At 38.4% G+C, this 12987-nt stretch overlaps 1 protein-coding gene across 1 annotated transcript; it reads left to right on the top strand.

Annotated features, from left to right (window-relative positions):
- The first annotated feature begins 2471 nt into the window (after positions 1-2471).
- Positions 2472-4998, top strand: LOC110460457 (glycine-rich RNA-binding protein 10-like). The gene has a single exon (XM_021513378.1). The coding sequence runs from the start codon at positions 2617-2619 to the stop codon at positions 3127-3129; it is 513 nt and encodes a 170-aa protein (XP_021369053.1). The 5' UTR covers positions 2472-2616; the 3' UTR covers positions 3130-4998.
- Positions 4999-12987: the final 7989 nt, after the last annotated feature.

The raw sequence follows: 12987 nt of genomic DNA, 5'->3' as shown, positions 1-12987 counted from the left end.
TTGCTTTAAGCGGCTTCTTCTCGTGAACTGAGTGATGGATATCAACCATATTTGACTGGAAGCATCCCTAGGTGGTTGTGATTCAAAATAGTACAAATGGTGGGGCTGAACCCCCAGGGGGCTGAGGGGCGGGGCCAAAAGCGGGCAATTTGGCTTTATTGCTTTAAGCGTCTTCTTCTCGTGAACTGAGTGATGGATATCAACCATATTTGACTGGAAGTATCCCTAGGTAGTGGAGATTCAAAATTGTACAAATGTTGAGGCTGACCCCCAGGGGGCTGAGGGGCGGGGCCAAAAGCGGGCAATTTGGCTATATTGCTACAAACAACTTCTTCTGTAGAACTATGCACTTGATATCGATCATATTTGATCAAAAGCATTCATGGGAAGCAGGGATTCAAAATTGTACAAATGGTGTGGCTGACCCCCAGGGTGCTGAGGGGCGGGGCCAAAATAGGGCAATTTAACTATATTTCTACAAACGACTTCTGTAGAACTATGCACTGGATATCAACCATATTTGTTTGGAAGCAACCCTAGGTGGTGGTGATTCAAAATTGTACAAATGGTTGGGCTGACCCACCAGGGGGTTGACGGGTGGGGCCAAAAGTGGGCAATTTGGCTATATTGCTATAAACGATTTCTGTAGAATTTTGCCATGGATATTAATGGGAGGCAGGGATTCAAAATTGTACAAAAACCCTTGTACATTGTCCCTGTGTCATAACTTTAAAACGGTTAAGATCCCCACCCCAGAACAAATACAAATGCTTGGCATAAAGAGACAAAAGTAGTCATAGTATTAGAATAGACCCTGGGGTCTGACTGAACCCCCAGGGACCTAGTTTCTTAAGTCACAGTTGAGATCCACACCCTATAACCATGCATAGATACAATTGCTGAGTATAAAGAGATGAATGCACATATGCTTCCAGGATGGCCTTGGGGTCTGTCCCACCCTTGGAGACTTAACCAGGGGCGTTTCTAGGATATTTGAAAGAGGGGGCGTAGAATAAAATCTTTCGCCGAACGGAGCGAGGCAAAAAATAATTTGGACCTTTTTTTTTTGCTAAAAAACATTAAAAAAAAAATGAAATGCACTAATGTAACGGTTCCTGACTTGGAGCATGTATATTTTATAGTTAAAGTGTCAAGGTTTGACATTTTGTATGCCGAATTCAATGATAAATTTCGTTTCTCCGCCGTATTCGACTCTATACGGTGGAGAAACGAAATTTTACGGATCACCCATCAGATGGGGGAATCAGTATAAAAAGAAATCAGAGTATGTGTTTAATTAATGAATACGATAAATTGCCATATTCAATACAATAGTAGCAGATTTTTTTGATTTTTTTTTGAAAAGGGGGGTGGCGTACGGCAATTACGCTCTCACCTGGACCCGCCCCTGTAAACCCCTGGGTTATAACTTAGAAATGGTTAAGATCCCCACCCCAAAACTATATATACAATTGTTGGGCGTAAAGGGACGAATGCAGTCATGATATTAGAATTGACCCCAGGGTCTGCCCCACCCTTGCAGACTTAACCCCTGGGTCATAACTTTGAAACGGTTGAGATCCCCACCCCAAGACTATAAATACAAATGCTGGACAAAAAGAGACGAATGCAGTCATGATATTAGAATTGATCCTGCATGGGGTCTGGCCATAACCCTAGGGATCTAGTTTCTTAGTCACAGCTTGGAAACAGTTGAGATCCCTACCCCATAACCATATATTAAATTGCTGGGCATCTCTTCTTGTATATAGACACATTTTTTTATTTTTTTTTAAATCTTGTGGGAGCATTGATAACATTTTTTTATATATATTTTTATTTTTATTTTTTTCAACAGTACATTAAACATAACACATCATATTTCAGTCTCACATTCTTAATTTTCACACAAGTTTTTTGTTTGTCTTGACTTTTTTTTACATTCTTATATTATTACATCGATTTGGGTACCAATGTAGAAAAACAATTATTTTCTTTGTAAGTTTGAAACAAGATACATAGAATAATATTGTATGCATTGTAGTTGAGAAGCAAACAAATACACAAAAAAACAAGAAAAAAACCAGTTTGACTATTTTCACATGTTGAAACCAGGATATTAGGTGTTATGTACCATTGTATTGTTTTAAAAGAAGATATAGGAAAGAAAAGAGTAATGAATAGAGAGAGGGACAAGAAAGAAAAGGAAGGTTGGAGAGGTGTCGAAGGATTTGACAAGGGCTTATTTTGTTGGCATTTCGGTATTCTCCTATTTCAGTGTTTATAATAGTTTAATTGTGGGGTTATTATTAATGCAACAATGCGAAACTTTTTAAGCATTGATTGCAAAAATCAGTTACACATTAAACACGTATCTTTTTTCTCCTATGGACCTATGCTCTCCATAGCTACATTGAAGAGTAATTAAACTGTTGTGTGTAACCTAGGAATCAGGGGAGGTAAAGTTCACCTTACTACGCATGCGTACTTCGTGCCGAAACAGCCATCTTTACCGCCAGCGTGGGTTCCGTGTTCACAGAATTTGAAGAAAAGAAATTTGCTTTTGTGGTGAGAAGGATCAAAGACATTGATACGACTTATATACAATAAGACACAATGGGAGATGAAAGTAAAATGTACGTTGGAAATGTTAGCTTTAACACAACAGAAGATGATTTAAGAGATCATTTCGAGCGATTCGGAACCATTGAGTCATGCAACATTGTTTTGGACCGCGAAACTAATCGGTCAAGGGGATTCGCATTCATCACATTTAGCGATCCAAAAGCAGCCAACGATGCGGTCGCAGAATCACATACGCTGGAAGGACGTTCTCTTAAAACGTCGATAGCGGAATCGAAGAGGGGTGGTGGCCGAGGTAGCTATGGCGGCGGTGGCGGCTATGGAGGTGGCGGTGGCGGCTATGGAGGAGGTGGCGGCGGCTATGGAGGAGGTGGCGGCTATGGCAAACGTGACAACTACCAGCAACAATCCTATGGAGGAGGGGATTCCTACGGCGCAGGTGGTTACGGAGGAAGCAAAAACTACAACGACGGACGTGGTGGTGGCAGCAGAGACGGGGGCTACCAATCGGGCGGCGGGCGAGGTGGCTACAGTGGCGGCTGGTAGGTGAATACAACACGTGTTTTATGGTTGTACTCGCTCCCATCTGACTTTATCACCAGCATCGCTCCATATCTTATATATATTGCCTATATATATAAATCAGAGCGACAGACTTGATGACATTAAATGTTAACTGGCTTAATAATCAGTTAAACTTCATTTCTTGTATTGGATCTACAAAGAAAAACTTCGACTTTAACATTAGACAATAATTGATGGTTTCCATAAAATTCCATTTGAAATAGTTATTATAATAAAAAGGTTGTACATAGATTATCGTGATTTCTTTTTTAGTTCACTAGACTAGACCGAAAACTTCAAAGGCTGAGTAAATGTTAACCCAAAGCACATAATAATCATGTACTTCAATATCTTTGGACCTGATATTTGCAGAACTATATTTATTTAAAACCATAGATTTTTCTTAAAGTTGGAATTGTTCTCATTGCCCCTTGGATCTACTATTTTAAAATACGGCCAAACAAAAAATAAAATTGTTTCTTGTAACATGTTTGAAATTGAAAAAAATCTGTACTGGGAACATTTTATTTTCAAATACAATTGTATTTGGTTTATATAGAAGAGTGATCATGATCTTGATTTCAACAGTGCTTCTTTGAAAGTTGATAGAAAATTTAAGGGTAGGTTAAAAAAAATGGAACATAGGGTTAACGGAAACAACATATTTTTTGTTTGGCCAAATCAGGGTGTACAGCTCGGTAACCAGTTCATTGTTCTTGGAAAACATTTTTGCATATTTCTTTTTTTTTTTGATCTTGCAGTATATATATGTAATGTGCTGATATCATTGTTATGCCTAGATTTTTTTTAATGAAAGTACTCTGGTTCCAAAGTATCTTTGTTACGTCTCTATGCCACATGTTTTTGCAAGATATGGAATAAAACTAGAAGCTGTATTGAGTTTGTATTCATCGTAGAAAGGCACAATTTCATAAAATTAACTAGAACTATATTGGCACACTTGAGCATAATTTGATCGGTCATGTGCAAAAGTGTCCTGACTGGGGTGCAGTTAGTCCATCAGCATAACATTGAATATTTTTTGCAGTGTAATTTTCAACTATCAATTGCAATAAAGAAGTTAATAAAACAACTCCTTTTAATGGAACCCCATTTTAATATTAAGACAATCTACATACACTGTCTAGATATCAGCATTGTTTAGCTGCAGTATCATTTTAAAGTCCTGGTATTGTTGCTATAGGAAATTAATCTGAAAATATTATGTTTGCAACAACAAAAGAAGGACCCATTTCTTCAACAAAATCTCTTTAGTATTATGAACATTAATTACAACAATAATTTATACATATATATGCTCATACACATCGATATATACAGTATGAACAAAAAAGGAAACTGCTCCCAAAAAGTTGTAGGCAAACCATCAAACCATCAGACAAATGGGTTATATTTACATTAAAGTGTAAAGAGAAAGGAAAATTATTCACTCTGTTGTCTGTTGAGAAATTTGATAATTTGAATTTATATTTTTTAAGTTTTGTAACATACTCGTGTTTTACAAATGATGTAGATTTATTTTTATGACCATTCAAGAACTGGGTCGAGCAACTTGTGCAGTATCAAAATATTGATTGGAAATAACTAGGAAATGAGTGTTCCTTCTCTTGTATTGTAACAGTGATAAATCAGTCCCATGAAAATGTACTGTGCTTGTAATGAGCTTACTTCCATGTGTAATCCAAATGCAATTGATGTATATTATATGGGGGAAGATATGTTCTGGTTTATTCGTGTTAGTTTTAATACTAAGTTAATGTTTGGAAAGCAAAAACAAAATGAAGAAATGCTGTAATACTAGATAAAAATAAAAAGTGATTAGTAATTATATGCACTGTGTTCATTTTTATATAACAAGGAAGTAGTAAATATAAAAGCATACATGCTTAACTTATGTTTCAATCCTGTGTTTGATACAGATAAATCTCGAAGGCATGCAGCTTCACCAGATTTATCAGACAATGCTATCAATAATTCTACCGTGATAATATGTAACAACACTCCTTGTTGGTTTAAAATCATGTATTATTGGGCAACAGACATGTACTTGATTATTCTGTCTGCTTTAATGACCTTAGCTGTCCTGAAGTGCTTTTAAGTTTGTTCAAATGAATGACCTTAACCCACTTTTAAGGTCACATGGATCAAATTTGTTAAAACTTTTAAACAATTTCCTCTGGAGGCCTATAGTGAGGAAACTGGGCATGTAGCTGTATAGTGCACAGTAAAGCGAAGTTTAGGATCTTGAGAGTGAGAGCATAAAACAAATCCTGTTCGCACGGGCAAAATAAAAACCAACCTGATTTAAAATAATTGGACATCTATTTCACATTGCCTGTGATAAGCACTGATAAGGAAGACACAAAAACACATACTATTACAGTGCTATTGGGTAGAATCTGAATGAATAAGGTTAACATGAATATTGCATGTTAACTCAAGTTCATGTAAGTCATTCCAGTCAAATTAGTTTTGATCTGTGATGTCTTGTTGCAAGTAGGGTAATTAAGACACAACCAAAGTGATACTTTGTGGTTTATTGTTTTTGTAGTGTTATTACCTAAATTTTACAAAATCCTGTTCCTTTATGAATTAGGAAAATATAGCATTATTTGTACTCAATTGGAAATATATTCCTCAGTGTTTGTCATTTTGGGAAAATAAGGCACTATTTTATTTAGCAAGGGGAAACCGCTTGTATTCGTCAGTAAAATTGAACAAAATAAAAATCACTTGCAATTTAAATATGAATGCCAAAGCCCTAAAGTCTTAAATCATTTATTAGGTTGTGAAGGGAAATCAGATGAGAATAAATTAGTATAATTCAAACAATTTAACATAATCATTAGATATGTTCAAAATGTTATCCTGTTTGATAAATTGATATATAGATACAATTGTTTAAATGTAATCGTGTTATACAAAAATACCATATGACAAGTTTTCAAAAAATTAATTTTAATACACTACATGTAAAATTGTATATATATGAATTGCTAATTTGCTATACCACAATAATTAATATTAATAATAATTATTTAAATGCAAAAGGATGTTCATGTTTGTGGCATGGTTGATGAAGAATTAAAGAGAAACTGTCCTGTGACTGCGCTCTGGCTGGATCAAGTTACGACCAATTCATAGATTGGTTATGGGTAACTTTTCATGTCGGTGTTCTTTCAGGTACATAAGACAAAGAAAGAAAAGGTAGGACTCCTGACCTTTGTGATGAGGTTATGGGTGTGACCCCTGACCTTTGGTTAGGTTGTGAAGCCCACCCCTGGAAGCATGAACCAAGTCGGAGAGACAACCCCTGTACAGGGGATTGCATAAAATGCTGCTGAGCAACCAACTCGACCTGTTGCAGAAACCTCTGCAAGTGGAAGAAACTGTAAATGAAATCAAATTGTGGAAGATAGCCAACACAAGGATAAAACTTAAATTATCTGAAGTTATTGGTAACTAGGGTTAATATTAGGTAGCTGCACTGAGTGTGAAACACTAATAATATAATTACAACATTTTGACAAATGTGCAAATCTATATCATATTCCAAGATGTCACTGGGTTATTACAAAGTTCAGTACAATCATTGGAGTGATTCCTTCAAATAGAGTAAAATAGAGCATTGAAATTTATACAGCTACAGTAAACCGCCGGTCAGTTCGAACACACTTTTTGAACAATAAAAATAATAATTTTCTGTCTAGTGATAGTTCGAACCCTGCTTACACACGTTTCAGATTTTTCGAACATTTTTCGCAATAAGGCCCCATGATTTTTGCCTACTACTCTTTATTTTAGCAGCTATAATTTCATGTAAATCAAACAGGATTGACAATATTTATTTAATTTTGTTGGCACTGACCGAAGGTTTACCATATTTTACATAAAACCAGTTGTAGGACAGACAATTGCCAGATAGAATTTGTAGGTGATAGATTTGAAGGGCATATGAAAACATTTGTAGGTGTAGAGAACAGGACAGAAGTTGGTGGTTGATTTATAGGGCAGACAAAACACTAATTGTTGTAGGGCAGAGAAATTTGTTTGTATTTTATGACCTTTCAACAGCTATGGCCATTAAAGGATGTACAGGGTTTTGTTGGTGGAGGAAAGCAGGAGTACCCCGAAAAACCCACCGAGCTGCAGCAAGTAACTGGTGACTGCCCCATGTAGGCCTCAAACCTGCGACCCAATGGTGGAGGGCTAGTGAATGTAGAGTGCCTGAAACCTCAACAGCTTGGCCACAGTCACTCCCTGAAGGACAGAAAAGACCAAAGTTGTGGATGGTAGAGTCTACGACAAACAAAATGCAGTTTGTTTTATGGAAGAGTTGTAACACAGACAACACACAATTTGTGGTAGAGTTGTAGGGTAGACCAGACATAATTTGTGGGTGGTAGAGTTGTAGGGTAGACCAGACATAATTTGTGGGTGGTAAAGTTGTAGGGTAGACCAGACATAATTTGTGGGTGGTAAAGTTGTAGGGTAGACCAGACATAATTTGTGGGTGGTCGAGTTGTAGGGAAGACCAGGCAAAATTTTTGGGTGGTAAAGTTGTAGGGTAGACCAGACATAATTTGTGGGTGGTAGAGTTGTAGGGAAGACCAGGCAAAATTTGTGGGTGGTAAAGTTGTAGGGTAGACCAGACATAATTTGTGGGTGGTAGAGTTGTAGGGTAGACCAGGCGAAATTTGAGTGTGGTTGAAATTTTGTATTTACACCAATTTGTGGGTAGTAGAGTCGAAGGACACGCAAGTCACAATTTGTAGATGGTAGAGTTGCAATCTGATTAAAATCATATGTTATGTCATGGCTTCGTTAACTTCGTACTACGCCTGAACATCTGAGTGTGCCGCGGTCAGGGTCACGTTCAGGTGACCTTTATATTTATAAATACTCATTAAATTTTGACCAATCAGAGGCCCTCTTTCAAAAGGGCGCTTGGAGTTGTAACAAATATGTCGGACATTGATGAGAATGATGCTGAAGTTCTGAAGTTATTTGAGACTGAATGTCTGAAACTCGAACAGAAAAAGAAGAAAAAAGCTCTATTAGAGAAGAAAGACTGTATGGTGGTGTTGCCTACGCAATTATTACCAAATGGGTACGATTTCCTTGGGGTTGTAGTAACGTCAGTTCCCGCCGCCATATTTGTTTTGGAAAATTAATCTGTTCGATACCCCTCACTATTTATCTATCAACCATGATATTCCGATTCACTGGCAAAAGTTTGCCAGCGCGCCTCTGATTGGTTCATCTAAAGGTCACTTGAACGTGACCCTGACCGCCGCACATTCAGATGTTCAGGCAGAGCCATGTAACAGATGATTTTAATCAGTTTGGTAGAGTTGTAGGGCAGAAATATTTAGTTCATGTTAATGTACAACTATGGTCATTTAAGGAATTGCTAGGTTTTGTTGGTGGAGAAAAGCGGGAATACCCAGAGAAAAGCACTAACTGCAGCAAGTACCTGACAAAGTCCCCATGTAGACCTCAAACCATGTACCCAGTGGTGTAGGGGGCTAGTGATTGTAGACGGACAGACGCCTTCACAAGTCGGACATGGCGACCCCCTCTAGGACAGAAAAAGAATTGTTTGTGGTACAGTAATAAGCAGACAAAATACAATGTGTTTTAGAGTTGAAAGGTACACATGGCAGAAGTGAAGGAATAAATACCTATGTAGTTGAGATAAAGAAAAGACAATATGTGGGTGGTAGAGTTGTTGGACAGGGAAGACATTTGTAAATGGTAGAATTGTAAAACAGACGAGACACAATTTGTAGATAGAGTCTAAGGACAGGCAAGACCCTATTTGTGGGTGGTAGAATTAAAACACAGACAAGACATGTGCACCGTCTGTCAGTTATAGTGCAGACAATACAATTTGTGGGTGGTAGACAAGACACAATTTCTGATTGGTCAATTTTAGGACAGACAAGACACAATTTGTTAGCAGTAGAGTTGTCTGGTAGACCAGGCATAATTTGAGGGTGGTAGGGTAAATGGATAAAACAGTAATTTGTAGGTGGTTGAGTCAAAGGGAAATGCAAGTCACCATTTGTCTATTGTTCATTCGAAGGACAGACAAGACTGTTCAGTTGAAGGACAGACAAGACACAAATTGTGGGTGGTAGAGTTGTAGGACAGACAAGACACAATATGCGGGTGGTAGAGTTGTAGGACAGACAAGACACAATATGTGGGTGGTAGAGTTGTAGGACAGACAAGACACAATGGTGGTAGAGTTGTAGGACAGAAAAGACCATGTTTTGGTGGTAGAGTTATAGGACTTGCAAGACAATTTGTGGATTGTTAAGTTGAAGGACAAACAAGACACAATTTGCGGGTGGTAGAGATGTACGATAATCAAGACACAATATGCGGTTGGTAGAGTTAAAAGACTGGCAAAATAGATTACTGTCTGTCAGTTATGAGGCAGACAAGATACAATTTGCAAGTTGTAGGACAGACAAGACACAATTTGTGGGTGGTAGAGTTTTATGATAAACAAGTCACAATATGCGGGTTGTAGAGTTGTAAGACAGACGAAACACAATTTGTGGGTGGTAGAGTTATAGGACTTGCAAGACAATTTGTGGATTGTTAAGTTGAAGGACAGACAAGACGCAATGTGTGGGTGGTAGAGATGTACGATAATCAAGACACAATATGCGGTTTGTAGAGTTAAAAGACTGGCAAATTATATTACTGTCTGTCAGTTATGAGGCAGACAAGATACAATTTGCAAGTTGTAGGACAGACAAGACACAATTTGTTAGTGGTAGAATTTTAGGGTAGACCAGGCATAATTTGAGTGTGGTAGAGTCAAAGGACACGCAAGTCACCATTTGTCAAGTGTAAGGACAGACAAGACACAATATGCGGGTGGTTGAGTTGTAGGACAGACAAAACACAATATGCGGGTGGTAGAGTTGTAGGACAGAAAAGACAATTTGTGGGTGGTAGAGTTGTCGGACAGACGGAACACAATGTGTGGGTGGTAGAGTAATAGGACTTGCAAGACAATTTGTGGATTGTTAAGTTAAAGGACAGACAAGACACAATTTGTGGGTTGTAGAGTTGTACGATAAACAAGACACAATATGCGGGTGGTAGAGTTAAAAGACTGGCAAAATATATTACTGTCTGTCAGTTATGAGGCAGACAAGATACAATTTGCAGGACACCATTTGTTAGTGGTAGAGTTGGAGGGTAGACCAGGCATAATTTGAGTGTGGTTGAAATTTTGTATTTACACCAATTTGTGGGTGGTAGAGTCAAAGGACACGCAAGTCACAATTTGTCATGTGTAAGGACAGACAAGACACAATATGCTGGTGGTTGAGTTGTAGGACAGACAAGACACAATTTGTAGGTGGTAGAGTTGTAGGGCAGAAATATTTAGTTTATGTTAATGTACAACTATGGTCATTTAAGGAATTGCCAGGTTTTGTTGGTGGAGAAAAGCGGGAATACCCAGAGAAAAGCACCAACTGCAGCAAGTACCTGACTATGTCACCATGTAGACCTCAAACCATGTACCCAGTGGTGTAGGGGGCTAGTCAAGTCAGCCATGGCGACCCCCTCTAGGACAGAAAAAGAATTGTTTGTGGTACAGTAATAAGCAGACAAAATACAATTTGTTTTAGAGTTGAAAGGTACACATTAAGAAGTTATGGAATAAATACCTACGTTGTTGAGATGTAGAAAAGAAAAGACACAATATGTGTGTGGTAAAGTAGTGGGACAGAAAGAGATTTGTAAATGGTAGAATTATAAAACAAGACACAATTTGAGGGTGGTCAAGTTAATGGATAAAACAGTAATTTACAAGACACAATTTGTTACTTGTAGAGTTGTAGGGTAGACCAGGCACAATTTGTTAGTGGTAAAGTTTTAGGACAGACCAGACACAGTTTGTTAGTGGTAGAGTTGTAGGACAGACGAGGCACATTTTGTTAGTGGTAGAGTTTTAGGACAGACCAGACAATTTGTTAGTGGTAGAGTTGTAGGACAGACGAGGCACATTTCGTTAGTGGTAGAGTTTTAGGACAGACCGGACACAGTTTGTTAGTGGTAGAGTTTTAGGACAGACCAGGCAGTTTGTTATTGGTAGAGTTTTAGGACAGACCAGACAAAGTTTGTTTGTGGAAAAGCTTTAGGACAGACAAGGCACAATTTGTTAGTGGTAGAGCTTTAGGACAGACCAGACAGTTTGTTAGTGGTAGAGTTGTAGGGTACACCAGACACAGTTTGTTAGTGGAAGAGTTGTAGGGGACACCAGACACAGTTTGTTAGTGGTAGAGTTTTAGGACAGACCAGACAATTTGTTAGTGGTAGAGTTGTAGGGTACACCAGACACAGTGTGTTAGTGGAAGAGTTGTAGGGTAGACCAGGCATAATTTAAGGTTGGTAGAGTTAATGGATAAAACAGTCATTTGTAGGTGGTTGAGTCAGGAAAGGCAAGTCACCATTTGTCAAATGTTTAGTTGAATGACAGACGAGACACACTATGCGGGTGGTAGAGTTAAAAGACTGGACAAATATATTACTGTCTGTCAGTTATGAGGCAGACAAGATACAATTTGTGAGTTGTAGGACAGACAAGACATAATTTGTTGATGGTCAAGTTGTAGGGTAGACCAGGCAAAATTTGAGTGGTTGAAATTTTGTTTTTAACACCAATTTGTGGGTGGTAGAGTCAAAGGACACGCAAGTCACAATTTGTCATATGTAAGGACAGACAAGACACAATATGCTGGTGGTTGAGTTGTAGGACAGACAAGACACTTTGTAGGTGGTAGAGTTGTAGGGCAGAAATATTTAGTTCATGTTAATGTACAACTATAGTCATTTAAGGAATTGCCAGGTTTTGTTGGTGGAGAAAAGCGGGAATACCAAGAGAAAAGGCCAACTGCTGGAAGTACCTGACTATGTCACCATGTAGACCTCAAACCATGTACCCAGTGGTGAAGGGGGCTAGTGATTGTAGACGGACACAAGCCTTCACAAGTTAGCCATGGCGACCCCCTCTAGGACAGAAAAACCTGTTTGTGGTACAGTAATAAGCAGACAAAATATAATGTGTTTTAGAGTTGAAAGGTACACATTACAGAAGTTATGGAATGAAAAGACAAAATATGTGGGTGGTAGAGTGGTGGGACAGAAAGAGATGGTAAATGGTAGAATTATAAAACAAGACACAATTTGTGGGTGGTAAAGTTGTAGAATGTGCAAGACAATTTGTGAATTGTAGAGTCTAAGGACAGGCAAGACCCTATCTGTGGGTGGTAGAATTAAAACACAGACAAGACATGTGCACCGTCTGTCAGTTAAAGGGCAGACACAATACAATTTGTGGGTGGTAGACGAGACACAATTAGTGGTTGGTCGAGTTTTGGGGTAGACCAGTCATAATTTGAGGGTGGTAGAGTTAATGGATAAAGCAGTAATTTACGAGACACAATTTGTTACTGGTAGAGTTGTAGGGTAGACCAGACACAATTTGTTAGTGGTAGAGTTTTAGGACAGACCAGACACATTTTGTAAGTGGTAGAGTTGTAGGATACACCAGACCCATTTTGTTAGTTGTAAATCACCCTGCGACCGTGGTCCGTCGTCCATCCGTCGTCCGCCGTCGGTTGTCCGTCCGTAATCAATTATTGTTATCGGTATTTCTCAAGAAGAACCAGAGGAATCTTTCTCAAATTTTATATGCAGGTTCCCCTTGGTCCTTAGCTGTGCAGGGCAACTTTTGAGACTGATCGGATAAACAACATGGCCGACAGGCAGCCATCTTGGATTTTGATA

The sequence above is a fragment of the Mizuhopecten yessoensis genome, unplaced genomic scaffold (assembly GCF_002113885.1).
Source record: "Mizuhopecten yessoensis strain PY_sf001 unplaced genomic scaffold, ASM211388v2 scaffold10403, whole genome shotgun sequence".
NCBI classification, from domain to species: domain Eukaryota; kingdom Metazoa; phylum Mollusca; class Bivalvia; order Pectinida; family Pectinidae; genus Mizuhopecten; species Mizuhopecten yessoensis.
The sequence above is the reverse complement of the archived record's forward strand: the minus strand, read 5'-3'. Positions and strand labels throughout refer to the sequence as shown.